The sequence below is a fragment of the Mus pahari genome, chromosome 12 (genome assembly GCF_900095145.1).
Source record: "Mus pahari chromosome 12, PAHARI_EIJ_v1.1, whole genome shotgun sequence".
NCBI lineage: Eukaryota > Metazoa > Chordata > Mammalia > Rodentia > Muridae > Mus > Mus pahari.
Window position 1 is genome coordinate 24,014,754 of NC_034601.1, and position 21,219 is coordinate 24,035,972.

General features: G+C 47.5%; 1 protein-coding gene across 3 annotated transcripts in view; it reads right to left on the reverse strand.

Annotated features, from left to right (window-relative positions):
- Mb21d2 (Mab-21 domain containing 2) overlaps positions 1-21,219 on the reverse strand; it is a 107,415-nt gene that overhangs the window by 42,390 nt on the left and 43,806 nt on the right. Inside the window, exon 1 of one of the 3 annotated variants that reach the window (XM_029544501.1) lies at positions 11,574-11,612. The exons of the other annotated variants lie outside the window; for them this stretch is intronic. Coding sequence (XP_029400361.1) covers positions 11,574-11,586 — 13 coding nt within the window. The 5' untranslated portion in view covers positions 11,587-11,612. Of the gene's footprint in view, positions 1-11,573; positions 11,613-21,219 lie in introns of those variants that run through there. 3 annotated transcript variants of the gene reach the window in all.

Consider the following 21,219-nt stretch of genomic DNA (forward strand, 5'->3'; position numbering starts at 1 on the left):
GAGAAATAGAGACAGTGAGTATGAATTATCGTCTTTCTCTGCCATTATCATTTGTGTTGGACACAGAGCAACTAAGAATCCTTCCAGATTCCCAAGCCATCGAAGAAGGAACATTTGCTGATGAAAGCTCACAGAAATATAAGCATTTCTATGTGGGGAACAGTGACATCTATCACGGGAAGCGTACGTAGCACGTACATACAAACAAGAAAGAAAGCAGTGTCAGAGTCTCTCATGCTCTAGGCTGCAACAGAAGCCCTGAATTCACCTCCTGGCTTTGCCAGTTCCCAGCTCTGGCACTTAGACACCATTTCACCTTGGTTTGGCAGCAGCCATGGCCACCCTCCATGCATCAGGAACTGCCTAAGACTCACTTGCCATTTTCGTGCTGAATCCCTCAGGACCTACATGGGCTACAGCTCCTATCCTCCCTGCTCTGGCATGCATTCCTCTCCTGCTGGGTTTACACCATTTTACCTGCTCATTACGATATATGCTATTACTGACCGGGGTTTGATTTCTGCTCAGTTTAACCCTTTCTCCTCATACCTCCCTGGTTGGAGAGCTACAACAACCCTAAGGAACATGGGTAGGCCCTCTTATTTACTTTGTCCCTGCCTCTGTGATGATGGGACCTTGCACAAACCCACCAACAATTCACATGTGTTCTTCTTACTTTCGGAGGTTTTGGATATCTAAAGAGAATGTTCCTGGTTTCCGCTGTCCTAAAATGTTGGTCAGAGCTCCCGTGATTTACTGTTCCTAACTCCCCACACCCTGCCTTGGTAGGGAGGCTCTCTCCACCATGGCTGTTTCAGGTGCTTGAGTGCCTTTCCCCGATCCCCTCCCCAGGCTCCCAATGTCTCCTCTACTGCAGTCCCCACAGCCCACTTCTACCGATTGATGAATCTAGCAGCTGAAACATCTCACCATAGCACCTGTACTTCTGGCTATAACCACAGCTGCCCACAGGTCACCCCTGGCTCACAGAGCCAGCAAGAGCTCCCTAGAGAGACATTTCTGCAACACTGTATCCAGATTCAATAGGCTGGGAAGCCAGTGGAACACCTCAGTACACCCTGCCAAGTACACCCTTCTCCATGGGCATTCAAGCTCATTCCAGACTTTTCCTTCCTATACAGCCACGTTTTATTCAAGGAAAAGGAGCTGGAAACCACACAGTGCCCCTTTGATGTGAAGGCGAGACAGTCCCTGTCCAGGCCTCCCATCTCTCAGGCTGGGTTGGCAGCCTCCGTGCCTCCTTTTCCTCCAAAGGGGCCCCGAGAATAAAGCTCAGTTCCTCTTATTGCCACTTGGATCTTGTACAGCTGGTGATTAACAGCCTCTTAAACAAGACTGGCCCTCTACTCACTAGAGATCACTAAGTAAATTTGATTCAAATTCAAAAGAAACATGTCTTCAATATCCCCTGTCCATGGGAAACTCGGAAGTTTCATGCTAAGTAATGAAAGAAACCTAATAAATAGTAAAGGAAGGACTGCTGGCGCCTACTCTTTGCATGAATTATCTGCCAAGTAAGGCGTTTTTCCCTGCGTATTTAAAAGTCAGGGTAAAGGAACTTGTACTGGCTACTCCTGGCTGTCAACTTGTCTCTGTCTGGAATGAACTATAATCCAGAACTGGAAGGGTCACCTGTGATCCTGATCTTGTGGCTGAGAGATACAGGCTTCTGACCTGGATTTTGGCATGGAGATCTTGAGACACAGTGGCTGTGAATCCCAGGAGACTAAGGCAAGGAGATCTCAGAGTTCAAGGTCATCTGAGACAAAGCAAGTCCCAAATCCAGACGTGGTGGTACACACCTTTAATCAGGGTCACACCTTCTGCTGGAGACCTATATAAGGATGTTAAAAGAAGGAAGACTGGCTCTCTCTTCTTTGCCTGTTTGCCTTGTGGGACTGAGCAATGGCTAGATCCTTGGACTTCCATTCACAACTGCTGCTGACCATTGTTGGGGAGTTAGACTACAGGCTGTAAGTCATCAACAAATGCCCTTCCTATATAGAGACTACCCATAAGTTCTGTGACTCTTTAGAGAGTCCTGACTAATACAGAACTCAATCTATATTTTCATCAGTTACAGTCTTGAGAACCTTGTGCATCCCAACCCTGAACAACTGCTTAAGCATCCTGAGAGGCTCACCTCTGGCTCGCCATTAAGAGTTTCCTGCTGGGCATGGTTTTTGACTAGGCATCACAAACACCAATTAGACCACGCCATCTTGCCAGCCAGTATCCCTATCTGAGCCTCACCACGAGCCCCTGTCCCCAGACCGAGGGCTACAGGTAGGGAAACACCTAGCCCCTGCCTTTCCTTCACCTGTTAATGACACCATGGCCTTACAGATGGATGGCCTCTGCCTTCTTCCCACAAAGCATTCCAAAGGCCTCCAAGGAAGGAAAGCCAAGAGGTGAAAAACCAAGCCCCCCCGCCCCGGCCCCTCCTTCCTTTGCCAGAAACCAAAAGCTAAGACTGAGCAGAATGACAGCCCTTATGTTTTTCTCCCTGGAACAATGCTTTTACTCAAATCACCCTAACATTCTGACTAGATGATCAACCCTTTAACCTGCTTGTTTCACATTATATTTGCCATATAATTCTGATTTATCGATATCATAAAAGTCACATCGAATCTCTTAAAATTTCACGTTAAGTATTCCTCCTATGCGTGCAGTATATACACATACTTGTGAGGCTTAAGGCATTTCATATACGTTATTTCAACAAATATTCATAAAAAGTACACGATATAGGCAAGTTGTTTTGTGTTTAGTTTGTTTTTATGTCTAAGTACCTGGTTTGTTCTGCTCTTCCTTTGTCCAAACTAAAATCCCCTGTGATGGGCAATTCCCATGCCAAACGCACAGCATCACCTCCCCTGGAAGTGGGGATTTGGGGGAACTGTTTTGTGGTGGTTTTTTGTTGCCCCCCACCCTCCATTAGAAACTGTGATGGTTTGTATATGCCAGGCCTAGGGAGTGGCACTATTAGAAGGAGAGGTCCTGTTGGAGTGGGTGTGGCCTTGTTGGAGTAGGTGTGTCACTGTGGGTGTGGGCTATAAGACCCTCATCCTAACTGTCTGAAACTCATTATTCTGCTAGCAGACTTCAGATGAAGACATAGAACTCTCAGCTCCTCCTGCACCATGCCTGCCTAGATGCTGCCTGCTCTTACCTTGATGATAATGGACTGAACCTCTGAACCCGTAAGCCAGCCCCAATAAACGACCTCCTTATAAGAGTTGCCTTGATCATGGTGTCTGTTCACAGCAGTAAAACCCTAACTAAGACAGAAACACCAAAATTGTCCTAAGTAAGACATATGGTTTTATTTGGGACTAAGCCATAGTCAGAGCCATGGAGTTCAGAACTCAGAACATAGGCACACCACGCAGAAGTGCTCCAGGACAGCCAAAACCAGGGGCCATCTTCCCTTCCTGCTCCTAGGACCATAAACTCAGTCTGCAGGCTTCCTGGGAGCAAGTTACCACCTTTCACTAACGCCAAGTGTGTACAGGCACACTGATTCCCGTGAACATTCCGTGAACATCCATTAGTTTAAGATCTTTCATTCTTTTAAGGATTTCCTGACTGACTCCAAATGGGCAAAATTTACTACCACCTTGGAGCAGGGCGGACCACCTTGGAGCAGGGCGGATCACCCTGAAAGCAGCTACTCTGTGGCTTCCTGCTCCTTGTCAGGGGCACTGGGAAGGACCTAGATCCTCACTAGGCTCCAAGTCATCATACGATCACTTGTCAAACTAAGATCTGTTCTCAGAGGTTGGCATCGTTTTACTAAGCATTTGTTGAGATCAATTCATAGGCACATAGGTAAAAAGACACAGGTTCTCCAAAGAATGACGCAGAGATTCAGAACTCTAGATGCGCCACATTCTGACAGCGATGCCAAACCAGGCATCGTGGTGCTCCTTCCCTAAGAGTCAACTGGACACAGAAAGCATTGAGGATGCTGCACTTGAGGATGAGGTTGGGTCCACATCTCGGTTCTGCCAGTAGCACCGGACGGGGTCTTGGAAATGCTGTCACTCAAAGGATAACTTCCACCACTATAAAAAAGGATTAAAATCAACTCTCAACTCGCCCCCAACCCCTCTCCCTCTCACACGCGATGCTTTATAAAAGCTGCGACATGACAGCAATGTCTTCATGCACACACAGTCACAGTAACAGAACACCATTCGCTGTTACGTCCAGGCATTAACCTTCTGGCAGGATCAACACTCTCCAGTACAGCTGGTGCTCCTTTTCTCTTACCTGCGTCCCCCTCTGTCCCCTCTCTCCACATGCTCATGGCCAGCCTCTACTTCTCACCCCCCCCACGCCTTTCTCTGTCTCTACTAACCCCCAACTCCCCTCCCTATGCCCTAAATAAACCCTATTCTATACTATTAAAAAAAAAAAAAAAAAAAAAAAAAAAAAAAAAAAAAAACTTCTCCAGTACAGCTGCCCCGATTCTTCAGGAGCTTAGCAACCCCTCAACCTGGCGGGTAACTTACTTTAAACTGTGTATAACACCTGAAGGCTGTTTGCACAGTACTTTCCCCTGGGGAACCAGAGGTGGAAATGACTTCTTGGAAACTATCCGAAAAAAAATGTAAACAAATGTATGCATCTCATATGAGATTTTTTTTTAAAACTCCAGCCAATAAGGGCAAGGAAAATTCATACTCGTGAAAAAAATTCAAATACAAACTCAATTTAAACTTAACTTGGAGATACTGCGCACTCAAAAATAAAATATAATCAACCAAAATTGTGTCTACAGCTGCAGCATTAACTTCGGTGGCAGAGCATTTCCTTTCATCAGTCAAGAAGTGCGTCTCCATCTGGTCACAGAGCCAGCATCACACACACACATTTTAAGGTTATTCAAATATTTCATTGGCGAAAACACAGAGGTTATTCCATGTAGGCAACTCTGGGAGACGCTGAATGTTGAATATGCTACGGAGCCCCAGTTTAACCCGCGAAAGTGACATTTTTTTTTTATTTCCTTCCAGCCTGACAGTTAAATGCCTATTCCGCTTCTCAACGCATTCATACACTTCTGCAAACCCATGTGCTGACATTTTGCGAAAGCGCGCTAACTGATGGGGAGGGTAGAGGAGGGGAGCGGGAAGCATGAAGCCGCTCACTTCCAAGGCAGGATGCAGAGAACTCAACCTCCGCTCACCAGGAAACTCCCTCCCCTGACAGCGCGTTTACATGATGTAATTAGGTGCAATGCTGACTGTTTGGGAAGAGAGACATCCAAGGCCTCATCGACACTGCACCCTGCATACCTGGCAAGACGGACAGAATGGTCTAACTGACAGTAGCACAACAGTTACGGGGGAACCCAAGCAGGCGTGTTCCACAGAAGGGTGTGCATGCCTGGTACTGTAAACCTGAACAAAAGTCCATGGTTGGGGATCATAGGCCCTAGGGTTGGGGAAAAGCCACTGTTGTCATGTTAAATGGTCATGCTGTCAAAATGGCTTCTAAATATCTATGATATTGTGTTGCTCTCAATTCCGGTCAGAGAGCCTTCTTTGATTGCATTGTGTAGTAGTTACTGCAGACTCACATCTGATCAAAGACTCACTAAAGAACAAGTAATCATAAATGCCAGCTAGGGGCTGGTGAGATGGCTCAGTGGGTAAGAGCACCCGACTACTCTTCCGAAGGTCCGGAGTTCAAATCCCAGCAACCACATGGTGGCTCATAACCATCCGTAACAAGATCTGATGCCCTTTTCTGGAGTGTCTGAAGACAGCTACAGTGTATTTACATATAATAAATAAATAAATCTTTTAAAATAAATAAATAAATAAATAAATAAATAAATAAATAAATAAATAAATGCCAGCTAGGTAGCTATGGGTGGGCCATCTGCATTGACCTCGGCAGCACTGAGGAAGGGCAGACAGAATACACGTTGGCAGACAGGAAGGAGACCAATGCTGGTTTCCGAGCATGGCATAGCTGTGGTACACATCCGCTCACACAGCAGTTACCTGCACAAGAGGAAACCTGTCAAGATTCCAGTATAAATGGAGGAGTGCCCCCCCAAGCCCCACCCTTGGCAGGAGCGCTGTTGTCAACGGATGGTTTCTGAGGAACAAGAGAGCCTTTCTCCTTTGGGGGCATGGTTGTTAATAGGTTGTCCATGCCTCCGCCTCCGTGGATGGTTCTAAACCTGTGCACACATGAGGAGAAGTAGTAGAACCCCAGGGATTATTAAGAAGAAAAAAGGTAGCCAGGCAGTAGTGGTTCACACCTTTAATCCCAGCACTTGGGAGGCAGAGGGAGGTGGATCTCTGAGTCTGAAGCCAGTGTGGACTACAGAGCAAGTTCAGGGACAGCCAGGGCTATGCAGAGAAACCCTGTCTTTAAAAAAAAAAAAAAAAAAAAAAAACTAAAGAGAAAAAAGAAAGAGGTGGGGGACAGAGAGGGGGGGGGATAGGTTAGAAAGGGAAGGAAGGAGGGAGTGAAGAGGGAGGGAGGAGAGAGAAATAGAGAAAAAAGTAAAACCACAAAAGATATGAACTTGGAATGGTCGCAGAGTTGGAAGCATAAGGGAGGTAATGGTGAATAGGCAGGGCAGATATGATCATCCATTGTATACATGTGTGGAATTTTCAAAGAATAAAAACTGTTTTAAAATTTTAACCAGACTATATTCTCTTTACAGTTTTTCCTTTTATTCATAATATTTATTGTATTACATTTTAAAGCCATAATTTCTAAGCTATTCTTATTGCTTATTTCCCTATCCTAAAATGACTAAGCTCTAAGACACCAGAAGGTCCATCTCTATTTTGTTCGAAGGAGCTTAGAATAATTCCAGGCACAGGGCTGGAGTGGGGGAGGGGGGGGAGCTTGCACCACCTACACAGGGAGCCGGGTCCAATCCCAACCCTTTGGAGGAGGATGGCTGTCCAGCCTAACCCAGGATCAGGCCAGACAGAGACCCTGTCTGGGGAAACAAAGTAATCAAGAAACACAGTCTCCTGGAGAACAAGCAAACCAGCCCGAGGCCTCCATGAAAAGCGATAATCAAGGCTGTCCTCTGGCCTCCACATGCAAGTGTACACGCACATGTCTATGCTCACACAAAGCGACGGAAGTTCCGAGCACGAAGAAGGTCTTTAAATATTTGCTGAATGAATAACTGAACTGACACCAACAGAATCATTACATCACAAACTTAACTTCCTGGACTCCACTGAACCAGACTAGGTGTGGCGATACCATCTCCTGGAGGCAGACATTATATGCTATATGAAAGTGCTGAGATGACCCCATGTGATTGACATAAATAGTCACGGGCAGGGTGTTTTACAACTCAGACTGCAAGGGATCCATCCCGCCTGTGGACTCTTCTTATTGAGGTGCAAAGCTCTCAGACACGGAGTCCACCAACCACACGCCTCGGTTACTAACCACGTAGCCTGTGTGTGATGACCTGGACGTGGTTTAATGATGGGTGTGAACGCATCTAAATTCTGGAAAAGAATACTGCCTGCTCTCAAGTCTCGGCTCGCCTTGACCCACCCGGGTACACATAATGTCTGCAAACCTTTGGCGTCAGGAACAGCCCCTCCCAGTGCTAACTCAGCTCCTGCGTGCGGCCTGACAGAGCGGTGGGAGCCCCACCCAGCTCTGCATTATTGCTCCTCTAGCCCTAAATCTGCCACTCTGTACAGTAACCCAAAGGTGGTAAGAATCAGTCCAGTACTACTGAGTGTGACCCCAGTGTCTAAATCGCAGGTTTGAGCTAAGGAACCCCACAGTGGTTTCATCAGGACCACCGTGACTTTGTCACAGGAAGTCACATTAAAATACCTTGTATACTCTAGCTTCTGAGGTCATGGTGTGACGTTCAAGAGCATAGTCCACACTTGGACCAAGCTTATCAACCCACTGTTAGCTATATAACCCATTCACACTTTCTCCCTTATCCTAAATGGGTGATAACGGTCACACCTACAACGCAGGGTAATTATGAAGATCAATGAACCTCTGGGAAATATCAGGGACCTATGAAACACACACACACACACACACACACACACACACACTCAAAATACCGCTCCTGCAAACAAAAATGTGGTCAGTTACCAGATACACCAGGAACACCAGGCCAAGTAAAAGAAGGCAGACACACAGGAGGCTGCGTATGGCATGAATCATAAGTCTAGTGGGCAAGATGTTCAGAAGAAAGGAATTCTGTCTTAAAAAGTCGACTAGAAACTGCCAGTTGCTGTTGCCAAGGCTTGCTGGGGGGAAAAGGGAAGAGGATGCTAATCGGAACACAGGGTTCGCAGCAACGGACCATTCTGTGGCTATGCTAAAGCTATGGAGCTTTAAAATAAAGAGATGCCTTTAAAGGTAGTATTCTCCTACGAGCTCCGAGAGGGCAATATTAAAATCTCCTCCCAATACGCCCTGAAGGGTCCAACGAAAAGCAAGACAAACTGAATGTCAAATAAATCAAGCATCCAATGACAGACGTGGAGCCAGAGTTTTCTAGGAAATATCAACAGACTTGAACTGCGCGGAGCAGCTCCGAGGAACGTATAGCCAGTGTGGGCAAAGTTTTCTCCGGGCCCCAGGCGTTTGGGGTATCGCCAGCCAGGATTGATTCACTGCAGCTGGGGTCAGGGGCACAGTCTGCCAACGGTGGGAAGGATCAAAGCAGAACAAGGTCAAACTAGTCCAGGGAGGGAACAAACCTTCCCCCCTCCCCCAACCCCTCCCATCTCTTCCCAAGTTCACAGTCAGGGACAGTGGTGGCTCCCACTGTATCAGTTCTATGGGGCAGACATACCCATGTGGTCTCTGCAGTCAATGATGCAGTTAGGAATGTGAATGAACTGGGAAGGGGGGGGGGGCTGTCTGCCGAAAGAGCCATCAGAGACCAATAGCAGCAGTTGCCTTGCCTGAATTGGCAGCCAGTAAAGAATTCTTAAAGACATCCCGGTGCTTGGCTGAGCCACCCTTGAAACCTGTCCCATACACATGTTCTCTGGGCCATCCTCTCTGCCGAAAGCGGGAGAGAAAGCAGAGGAGGAGGAGGAAGTGAGGTAGAGTTTCTAAATAAGTCTCTTTTGATGGCAAAGAGGAAGTGCTGGGTTGCTCCCGTCCACACTGTCCAGACCCTCTAAGCTATCAACACAGAAAACAGAAACCTTGGAGAACAAGGTAAAAGCTAACACCCACTTGTCAGGAGAGGGGACAGGACTGAAGGACGGTGGTAAGAAAGCTCACGGAAAAAATCCTGAAGCTGTGCCTAGAATTTCCACCACATGCCCCCGCAGACCCCTGCACAGCGTTTCCAGCCACTTGCCCACAGTGCCCAACTGTCCAGGATCCACAATGGTCTCCACGCCTTTGGCAGTGGCTGTGTGTTTGCCTGCTCTCATTTCATGACTATCTGAAAATCCCGATGGTTAAAAGTACTTCCCACAAGTCCTCTAGTGTTGAGGGTTGTAAGGGGGTGGGGGAAGGGGACCCGAGATCATCTCTAACTCCATTTGCCTGCTCCCCTTTCCCACTTTCACTGTCCTGAACACAGCTCTAACCATCCCCCCAACCCCCAGGCCCCTGCCGTTGTCGCCTTTGACGGGGTTTATCTCCAACTCTCATCTCTCTTCATCCCAGGCCCAGCATTGTGAATGTGCAAATAATGAACAAAGCCTGACCTCTTTAGCCTGGCTGTCAGGATCACCACACCCAGGTCCCCCTTTCCGGGTGCTCCACGCCCACCAACATCCCACACTCCCTCTGTGATGATGTCACTACTCCAGGAGATTCTGTGCTGAGCACCATTCTACACTACACTACAGTAGCATTCAGTACAGTGTGACTTTAATCATCTGACGGCTCAGAAGCTCCCAGCAGACACAGCCACCTTGCCTGCCATGCCTTCCTGAATGCCAATAGATGCACAAAATATTGCAATGATTCTATGAGAAAATTGTGCCTGAAAATATTTTTTTCAAGTACGCTAAATGATGTAGGCACATTTTTTGAGTTATTTTTTAATCCTCAAGTGAACTTTCAAATGAGCACCTTCATTTTTATAATAAGGATACTAACTTTCGAATTTCTGAGATCACAAAGTAGAAAAATAAAGGGGGGGGGAGGTGGACACCAGGATTAAAACTCAGATCTGTTAATCCTGAAATGCCTGCTTCAATGTTAAAGAGTCTCCCCACTCTCCAGCTCTACCCTTCCATTTAAAAGACAGAAAGTAACGTGGCAGAGAAGTTGTAAAGCAAGGTGAAGACCCAGAGCCCCTCCATAATGTTTCTAGAATTCTGAGCAAGTCAGTCAGGAGGAGTTTGTCCTCAGAGAGGGGAACACCATCGCTACCTCTGCACACAGATCAGCAATGCCTGGCTCAGGTCTGCAAACTCACATCTGCATACCCACACTTCTGCACACCCACATCTGCAAACCCAGTCAACTTTCAACAGGTCGTTTTATCACTCCAAACCCACCTCACAGGACTGCTAAGAGGAAATCCAGGAGGATGTGGCGGACCAGATGAGGAGAGCCATGAGAACAGAGGTGGTGATCTTCGCTGCCTTACTGGCTGGTCTCCTGGGTGTTTATCTTTTCTGATAACCTTTGCTCTACCTTCAGATGTACATAAGGGACCTGGTTCAAATTGAGAAACAGCAGGCTGGGTATGGTGATGTTTTGGGGGACGTAGTCGTGTGAGAACTCTGAGTGTTTGTGAGAAAAATCCAAGAAAACGAGACAAGAGTCTAGAGACATCAGCTGCTTCAAAACACAGAGCTGCTCTTGGAATGTGTTCTTGTGCTTCTCCCAGGTGCAGTGGATAGGAATGAGTTTACTTCAGCGGTTGTTACTCATTCACCTCTATGGAAAAACACAGTTTTCCCGCATGTGGCTTTTATCATGTGAGTTTTCTTAACCCTCCGATTATACACTGTCTGATGCTCTGAATAAAGTTGGCTACTGCATGAGACTTTAGCCGGCCTCATTTTCAGGTCTCACCCTCCCAGGTTCCCGCTGCCAAGTGGAGCGGTAAACAGTAGTGCACAACTGTAATCACAAGACTCCAGGCTGAGGTGGGAAAGTTACAAGTTCAAGGCCAGTAGTAGCTCCACAGAAACGGACGGGTGGGGGTGTATTATTATCATGGTAGAGCCTAAGTCAATCACAATGCTGGTAACAGATCACACACGTTAGAGGAAACAGACAAGAAAATAAAGTGTAAGAATTGACTTCTTTACAGCCTCCATGACGGCATGTTGGTGGAGGAGACTTAAGGAAAGAGAAAAACAAGCGGCAGTAGGAGTGACTGGCTCAGGAAACCTAACCGATGCCCTCAATGTCTAATCAAAAGGAGCTGCCTTTGCCGTTTAAACTGAAAGCCCTGCTCAAAGAGAAGCAATTTAAGGTCCAAATTGAACGGCCTCGGCAATCAGTGGGAGAGGAGATACTCTGAAATGATGTCATGTGGGAACAAAGAACAAAGCATTTTTATCTGAATTCTAGACAATTAAACGAACCTGCCAATTCCATGGGCAAGATGGACTTTAAAGGGCCACCGGCAAGTCGGGGAACACGCAGTCAGTCAGAACTCATTAGATGCCACAGTAGAAGTCGATACAGATTTCTGAACAGGTGCCTCCAACATTTGCCAAAAGCAGCCCATGGCTACCCAGAGCTGTGGAAGACCCAAAGGGAAACCGCTCTTTAATTAACCCTTCCAGCCTGGGCTTTTGCCCAGCTTCTGGCCTCGGTCCTTCCCACAGGCACCACGATCTCCAAAGACAAGGCGGGTCAACAGACCCCAGCACCATCCCCAGGAAGACCACGGACCCAGAGGGACCCTGGATCGATCCTCGAGCGACACTACACAGTTCAGAATAAATCTAGCTTCATCTCACTGGGTACAGCAATCAAACAAGCCTGGGCAATGAAATTCACTCCCCAAATACAAATTAAGCACAGACGAGACGAACCACACACCAGCCAGCCTCCTCCTGAGCTGGCATGTTCAAAGTTATAACAGCCCCTGCTCTACTACCCGACCCCTTTGTAGGTACATTTCCTCCTGTCTTCCTGCAGCAGAAGGTGAGGACCACAGGCAGGGATCCCAGGCCCAAGCTCAGAACCCCAGGCACATTAGGATCTGGAGAGGGGGGAAAGGGAAATGAGATGACATTTGTCCTTAAATGATGGGTGGTATTCGGGGGGGGGGGGAGGAACGATAAAGATGAGAGATGGGACCAGATGAGGCATCAAGGGTGGAGGGGACAATGTGAAAATAAAATTAGGGGCTAGCAAACACTACTGAGGGGCTGCCTGTCTGAAAGACGGTTTCAATGAGACTCAAGCCGAGAACGCAGAATAGAGAGTCTAAAACTTATGGCAACCTCTGTGGCCCTTAGACTGCATTACATGGGGATTGGGGATCCGGAAGAATCCAGCTGGGGATGACCTATGTTACACGGGTCCTGATGGAGGACGATATCCTGCTAGGGGTTAGGATGATTCCTGGAAGCCAATGGATCGATGGGGTGGTTCCTCTCCCAGCATAGGGGTTCTCTGAGCCAAAGCCATGTCTCTCTTTTCACTCCCGACTCTGCCTTGACATGCCCAGAAAGGGCAACGGAGCTTCTCCAGCACAGACCAGGATCTGCCACCTCAGGTCCAGACATGCTACAAACCTCTGGACAGAAACTCACCCTAATATAGAAGACTGTTTCTCTCCTCTCTTCTCCTTTCTTTCTATTAATTTATTCATCTATTCATTTTACAGCCTGATCACAGACCCCCTCCTTCCTCCCCTCCCAACCCCTCATCCCCTGTCTCCCACTTCCCCCCCTTCTAGGTACCCACCCACCCTGGCACATTAAGTTGCATGAGGACTAAGTGCACCCTCTTCCACTGAGGCCAGACAAGAAAGCCCAGACAGGTGAAAGGGATCCAGAAGCAAGCAACAGAGTCCAAGTCAGAGACGGCCCCTGTTCCAGTTGACAGGGAACCCACATAAAGACTAAGCTATGCATCTGCTCCATATGGGTAAGGAGCCCAGGTCCAGTCCTTGCATGCCCTTTGATTGGTGCTTCAGTGTCTCTAGGCCCCCATGGGCCCAGGTTAGTTGGCTCTGTAGGTCATCTTTCTCTGAAGTCATTTTATTTACCTTCCTTAATATTGTGAAGACTGATCTAGGAAACAAACACATTTCACAGGGACAAAAGTCATCACTATGCATAACAAATGAAGGCCATAGGTTATTGATGGTGGCAACTAAGGGACATGGCACAGTATGCCGCTGCAGTTCACGGAAACTGAGATAAAATGTAATCCACCCGGCATAGTAAATGCAGGTAGCATGGTTTCGGCAGGCAGACAGCTACTGACTGTGCACAGCTAGGCTAGGCCCTGCACGGTGCCAGCCTGCCAGGAACCAGCTCAGAAAGCACCACCCAGGAGGAGTGGGGAGATAAGACCAAGTTTGGGGGAGAAAGCAAGGGACAGGGCAACCGTTTCTACTCATGTCCCTCTGTAGGAGGGCAGCAGAGTCTCCCAGGTGACCCAGACACATCTGAAATAAATCCACGGGCATGACGGAGGGACTCGATCAATATTCTAGGGAGAAAGATTGCACACGCCAATTCTGTTTATTTCTCGTCCTTTATTCTGTTAACAAAAGCAGGCCGCTGGTTAAATGGCTGAAGCTAATGATTTCTAAAGTGCTAAACGGTTTGGAGAAGAGAGCACTGGGGCAGACACGCAGAGGTGGAACACAGTGGGCAGGCACACAGATGACTTTCTGAGCAAAGGCAATTGACTTCCCTCGGCCACAACTTCCCCTCTGAAATGTACCTTAACTAACACTGCACGGACCCAAGCTGCAGGTACCCAAAGACTACCGAGGAGCCACTTCCGATGTAAAACACAAAGGGTCTTTATTTTGAGCTCGCAAGCCAGGTCTCTCAGACTCTCAGTATCCCAGCGGGTCAGAGTGAGAGCCCTGAGTCTAGGGGATTCAGGGCTTCTTGTTCGTTTTGTTTTGTTGTTTTGTTTTGTTTGCGGTTATGCCAAACTTGGAGTTATTTCAGTGGTTGACTTTCAACAAAGCCGTACCCCAACCCTAACCCTCTCCAGTGCCCCGCCCCTATCGGTAGCTGCCATATTCTCTGGAAACAGTCTAAACAGAAATGATCCAGGTAAGAGGAAGGTCAGTAAGTTAATATTTTAAAAACTGAATTTCTGGCGTCATCTGCAGGAACCGAACACTGGGACAAAACCTCCTGACGAACAGGATGGCTAAGTTATCTATTCTCTGCAGGATGTCTTAAATTATCTCTATGTTCCCTGACCCTGCTACTGTAGCCTAACGGGCTGTTGCTAAGGGGGATAGGTTGCCATCAGAGGCTTGTTCAGGACGACTCTGTAATTTCCCTCCTGGAACTGGAGTTTAGCCCCTGGTCTCATACAAAATGGAGTTTCTTCAAAAACGAGGTTGGTTGGGCTTTACAAAAACAATATTCTACATTCATGCGCCTGTTAACCTCATTTTGCAAAATAATTCGTCCCAAGTCATAAAGAGCCCAGGTGCTGCGCTCCAGTGTACTCCAGGTCCTAGAACTGGAAGGACAGAGAGGAGGTCAGAAGTGGCACCTTCAGAAGCATGCCCTCCCAACTCAAAGGAATAAGATTGTTATTTCATACTCATGCTAATGGGAATGATGGGACCACAGGGGAACTTAAGCCTAAGACTGAAGAAAGCAAGCGAAGTCCTGGGTGAACATGTGGACATCAGCCAGCCATGTCTAAGACCAAGGCCTCAAACCCATGGGAAATTGGCAAAGCCTGCCTCGTGTGGGTCTGGCTAGGAGTTGGCAAAAACCTTCCCTCTGGTCCAAGTGCAAATACTGAGAGTGTGCAAGTATAGGAGTTTACAAATGATTGATCACTGTGAGGAAACCTAGCAACTGCGATTTCTTCTTCCCAGATGTTTACAGCCTGAGAATGTTGCCTACAGAGACCTCCTGCTGAGACTGGATAACTCCTCCCTGAACTGCACATAATAAATACACTGTGGTTCGGGTTCATGCAGTTGATAGCACATCCTCAGCGTGTTCATGACCCATGTGACCCCAGCTTTTCTATGCATTGTGTGTCCTTTTTTCAGACCCTGGATACCCCAGGAAAATGTCCAGACCCAAGTCCTGCACAATACAGTACAATTTTTTTTTTTTTTAATTTTCAATTTTTTTTCCAACGCTGCTGTCTAGTTATAAAATGTTGCCTTTGGGAAAGCAACTCCAGAGATGCTTCTCAAAGACGAGGTAAGCTGTTTGGGAGGAAAGACTGAGGAGTTAAGGAGTCCAGCTTTAAGGTATTTCAGTGGTTGACTTGCACCAAAGCTGCAGCCAAACCCTAACCCTCTCCAGTGCCCCGCCCCCATCAGGAACGGCCATGTTCTTTGGAAACAGTCTTCACTGATATGATCCAGGGAAGATGCAGGCACACTAAACTAAGGAAGGCTGCAAATCCAAGGCCGGGCAACATAACAAGAAGAGGAACTATTATACAGAAGGAAGATGACTGACATGGACCATTTGGAATGCTATCACAAAGCACACACCCACAAAGTACTCCATAAACAAACATGTATTGCTTATAGCTGTAGAGACTTTGAAGTCCATTAAGGCATTAGCAGATGTGTGTGTGTGTGCATGCGCGCGTGCTCACACAAGGAATATTAAAACAAGTTCCCTGGGGTCCCAGATACCACCTAAAAGTGCCTGAGGGGGGGTGAGATTTTCAACACTGGAACATGGGAGAAGGGGCCCCCAAACATTCAGATCATACAAAGTCTACACTTTGTTGGTGACTGTATTAGGAGCCTCAGAAGACCACTAGTCACAAGAATAGAGCCTGGGGGGGGGAGGGAAGGGGGGGACTAATGCCTAAATAAGAGAACCATAAAGAACCTGTGTCACTTAGGACTCTTGAGAACACAGCAATAATGGCCACCACTGAGCCAGGAAAGAGACCTTCTCCTGCCATTAAACCCTTTGGCGCTCAGACCTTCCATCCCCCAGTCTCTAGAACTGTGAGAAGGAAGTATCTGCTGTCTATAGCCCCAGCCCCTACCCGCCATGAGACACCCCATAGCTGTGCGAGTTATAAAATGTCATTATATAACCTCTCCCCTATGGAGTTCCGGGTCTTCCAGAGCACTCTCACCTGACACTGGCTTTCATTCCCATAGCAACTGAGGCAGCTGAGCATTGTCGAGAGGGCTAAAAGGATGCCCGGAGGTTACTGCAAGTCAGCAGCTCGCACCCTGCGCAGGTTCAGCGTTTCCCTTGCAACACATAAAAGGGAGTCTAGGAATATGTCCAACAGAAGTAAATGAAAACCATCCGGGTTACAAGGATGAAGGTTCTACCAGTGGAGGACAAGAGCAGGAGCTGTCTTCCTGCCCCTCATAGAAACAAGCACCTTATGCAGGATCAGAACAACGGCATCCTGAGTGCTGGACTCTGGCCCTAAGGAGCAGAACTGAACAGTAAGAACTGAAGCTGGAGGACCACACAGCTGTGATGGAGCTCAGATTGCAAATCTGCCCTATTACTACTCTGCTCTTCACTGCGCCCACTCTGTCCTTCCAGCCCCTAGGTTCCTCTTGGTGTAGTGTATGGCTGCCTGGGTCTGCCACCTTTAAGAAGTCACTGAGAGCATCGGGGATGAAATCGATTCATCAGAGACCAACAGCAGAGAGGCTGATTCTTGTGCACCATTGGCCTTTTCCTCAGATATCTCCATTGAGTGTTCATCTCCGAAGTTCAGAATTTCCCTCAAATAATCAGATTCAGAAAGCACCGGCAGCAGCTGGAGAGGCGGGCCATCCAGCCTGCTCCTAGAACAGAACCACGAGTTCACTTCAGATGGCTCCAATCCGCTGGAGCCCCAGTTCCAGAGGATCTGACACCTTGACCTGCAGTCACCCGGACATCAAGTCATCCAGGCACACATACAGACAACATAAATCAATAAATCTTTTTAAAGAAAGGCAAAAAACGGAACCAACTGCAAGACAGAGATGACGACAGGCAGCAGTAGAGAGTCCCAGCTGCTCTTGCAAAGGATGCACGTTCAGTCCCGAGCACCCACACTGGGTGCCTCGCAACCACCTGCAGCTCCAGCTCCAGAGAATCTAATGTCCTCTTCTGGCCTCGGCAGGCTCCTGTGTTACACACAGTCACACTTGCATACATGCATGCATACATATATACATACACACAAGTCACACATACAGTCATACACAATCTCACAACACACACTGTTACTCATTCACACACACACAATCACACCGTCACATACATACATAATACACATACACACACACACACACAATTAAAAATTAAAAATAAACCCTAAAACCAAAAGCAACTGGAGCGTCGAGTGTGGCAGCGCATGCTTCTGCTTTCAGCAATGGACAACAAGGCACAAAGAACCCGAGTTCATGACCAGCCTGGGCTGCGTATACAGCCAGAGCCTGTGTCCAAATACGGCAACTGCAAACTCTTTTTAAATTTTTAAATTATTATTTTTATATTGCATACATGGGTGTTTTACCTGCATGCATTATCTAGATACCACATGCATGCCTGGAGCCCAGAGAGCATCAGATCCCCTAAAGTTAGGAGCTGTTGTGAGACACAGGTGGTTGCTAGGAATTGAACCCGGGTCCCCGAAAAGAGCAACAAGTACTCTTGGCCAGTAGCCATCTCCTCGCCAGCCCCAACTGCAAACTGTACCTATATGCTAGAACTGCAACATACACGTGTAAGCAGAAGTCACATTCTACTGAAAACAAGGTCTGGAGAGATGGCCCATCGGTTAGGAGTTTGTAGGGCTTTACAGAGGACCTAGGTTCAGTTCCCAGGACCCACATCAGGCGGCTCGCATCTGTAACTCCAGTTCCAGGGCATCTAGCGAGCGCCCTCTTCTGGCCTCCACCAGGTACCTGCACATAAACACACAGGCACATGAAAATAAGCAAGTAAGTGAAAAATACTTGAGAAAATATTGAACGTTACTGGCAGTTTCTTCAATTTATTGGAATTAATGAGAGGAGTAATCTCTCTTTCTCTGACCAAAGACAATTGATACAAGGAGTAACTGAATATAAACCTCTTCCCCTGAACCCGGCTCCTAACTGATCCCTTCTGCCAAATCTGCTATGTTAAGCACACTGCCTCGTGGCATGCGTGCACACACATGCACGCACTTGCACAGTGAACTCTAAATTATAGAGTAATTTCTTTTTTTTTTTTTCCAGGTGGCTAGGCCCTCAATGAATTCTCAATTAACGAAATTGTTTTGCCTGTCCGTGAAGACTGCTTGTTTTTTGAGGCATGGTCACGTGAAAACATGGGCTAGAAAAACAATCTGTCCTCATGTCAAGCACTGGGGAACTCGGGAGAGGAGAGAACCCTTATCTCTGGAAGGTTTGATAGGCCTGCTGCACGGCCGTGCCCTCGGCACACCTCCTGCCTCCTGCCTCAGACACTAAGAAACAGGCATCAAGTCCCGTGTGAAGAGGGGCTGCACACCTGCCTCCCTCTCAGAAGGGAGAGGAAACGAAGAGGGAGTGGAGAGGGCTGCTTCCCTCCGCTCTGCCTTTTGTGCACGAACGCACACAGATGGCCTGAAGCCCCAGGTTGGAGAAACGTTTTTTTAAAAAAAAAAAAAAAAAAACAGAAAACACCACAGATCAGGTTATTAACCGACCGACTTTCAAACATGGCCTCCTGATCAGCAGAAGGAGCATGGGGTGAGAGAAGACAGGCAGCTCAGGCAACAAACAGCAGATCCCAGCCTCTCCCCAAAGCACACATGTACCAAGCACCAGGGAAATGCGCTCTCGCTCTCTCTCTCTCTCTCTCTCTCTCTCTCTCTCTCTCTCTCTCTCTCTCTCTCTCTCCTCCCTATGAGCTCTGGGACAGCACCACTTGCCCAAGGCTGATGCAACATAGCACCCTCTACAACAGCTCCACACTGGGGAGTGGGGGATCAGGGTGAGGAGGTGGGGTTCAGGGATCCAGAACAAGGCAGAGGTCACCAGAGGTGCAAAGGCAGGAACCTTGGATGTCTGGGTCCTGGTCCTGTTGTTTTCATTTTATTTCTGAAAGGGGCTCCAAAACACGGGACCCATCTCGGCTCTGGCTGGCGGACCTTAGGATCTTCTAATCAGGAACCTAGACAGCCAGATACCTGCTGCAGATCACAGGCGGTTACCTGCTCTCTGAGAGTGCTCCTTCCAAGGGGAGAGGCTAAATTCTCTATGCTCTGGAACCACAGTAGGCTCTGCGACTGCCCAAAGGGTCCAAATAATGCGCGGGTGTCGTGCGGCTGGTTTTCAGGCTCCAGACTTAAACCGCCAATATCTAGTTACTTCTCGGAGAGCCCAGATGTCCCATGTACGGATTCTGAATTAGGCCGCTGTGCTATAAAGAGATGCCAAGGTAAGGGTGGGTAGGAAAGAGACTGGAAGCCTGCAGGGCAGAGATGCCTGGCCAGTCCACCTGAGGAGAATAATTATAGGCTGTCCCTTGTGTCTGGATAAATGACTGACCCATCCCATGATCATTAGGTCTTGAGCTAGTTTTTGAGCAGTAACTTCACGGGACTTGTATAAGGCCGTTATTATTGTTTCAATCTTAAGTGGCCTTATGTGTCTGGTCCCCATTGTCAACTCTAATTGGAAGCATGGGAAACCTTTCATGGGTAGGGTCAGTGCAAGGTAGAAGGAAGGTGGGTCCTAGGAGCATGTCCCACCCTGAAAGAGCTATCAGAACTCCAGCGCTAGCTCCCTCCTCTCACCCTCCGTCTCTATTTCTGTATCTCTCTAAGCTGCCATGAAGTTTCTGCCACGGTGCTGCCCACAGCCACGGGGCCACATGGCCACAGACTGGGACCCCTAGGAAATTGTACAGACCTTTCCTCCTTGGATTCAGGGACAGAAAGCTGAGTACCACACCCTTCCAGTCCCAACAACTCTACTCTGGGATCTCCATGGTTCCCCCACCTCTTGGCTCATCCTCCCTAGGGCAGCCAAGCTCTGACATTAACAGGACTAGACAACTCTATTCTGTGGTCCCCACCTCTCTGTGGCTCTCTACCTCTTGGCCCAATCTTCCTAGGTCAGCCAAGCTCTGACATGAGCAGGGCTAGACAGGCGGTTTTGTTATTGAGCTCTTTAGAATCTTCAGGAAAGCAACCCAGAAAGCTACACAACCCGATACCACCTTGTCTATCGACCCAGGAGTGTGCGTGTGCTCCCCTCCCCCTCCCTAGGACCTAGCATTTAGAAGGTACCCAGCTGTCTGACAAGTCTAGGATGGATAGATGGACGGACGGACAGACAATATGGAAAGATTTAATGAAAGCAAAACAAAAATAAGGAAAATGCAAGCGCTAGAGAGACAACTCAGCAATAAGTGCCCTGGCTCCTTTTTGGGAGAACCTGGCAATTTCCAGCACCAATATGGTGTCTTACAATGGGCTCTAACTCTAGATCGGGGGGTTATCTGATGGCCTCTTTTGGCCCCTGTAGGCACTGCATGCACAATTGTACATAGTCATAGATAGAGGCACAGCACCCGTATACATAAAATAAATCTTTTTTAAAAGGAAGAGAAAAGGCAAATTAGAACTGCCATATGGACGTGTCAAGAATGGATCGTAAGTATCTAAAGCTCAAATTGCTGTTGTTGTTACAGAAAAACTGTGGGTGGTTTGTAAATTTTTAATTTTTCATTAAAGTTGCTGTTTATGTAGCAATAATACATAAAAAGAAAATATTTTTGTTTCACTGAAATCTGGAATGAAAATGGAAATGTAACAAATATACATCCATATACTTTATGGGCGCACAAATAGAATACTAAAATAAACTTCAAGAGACAACCAAATGATTAAACATTAAAGCTGACTTTCCCTCTGCACATAGCTATTAAAGAGTAATTAAGACTTTCCACTGAGTTAAGCAACCACTTGCCTAACAAAGTTGCCGTAATCGCACGAAAAAAAAAAAAAAAACGGGGCAGATGGGACCAAATGAGATGCAAATGGGGCGCAGTCCCCACATGGATTTATGGTCTGTCAGCAGTTCTTCTCCAGGAG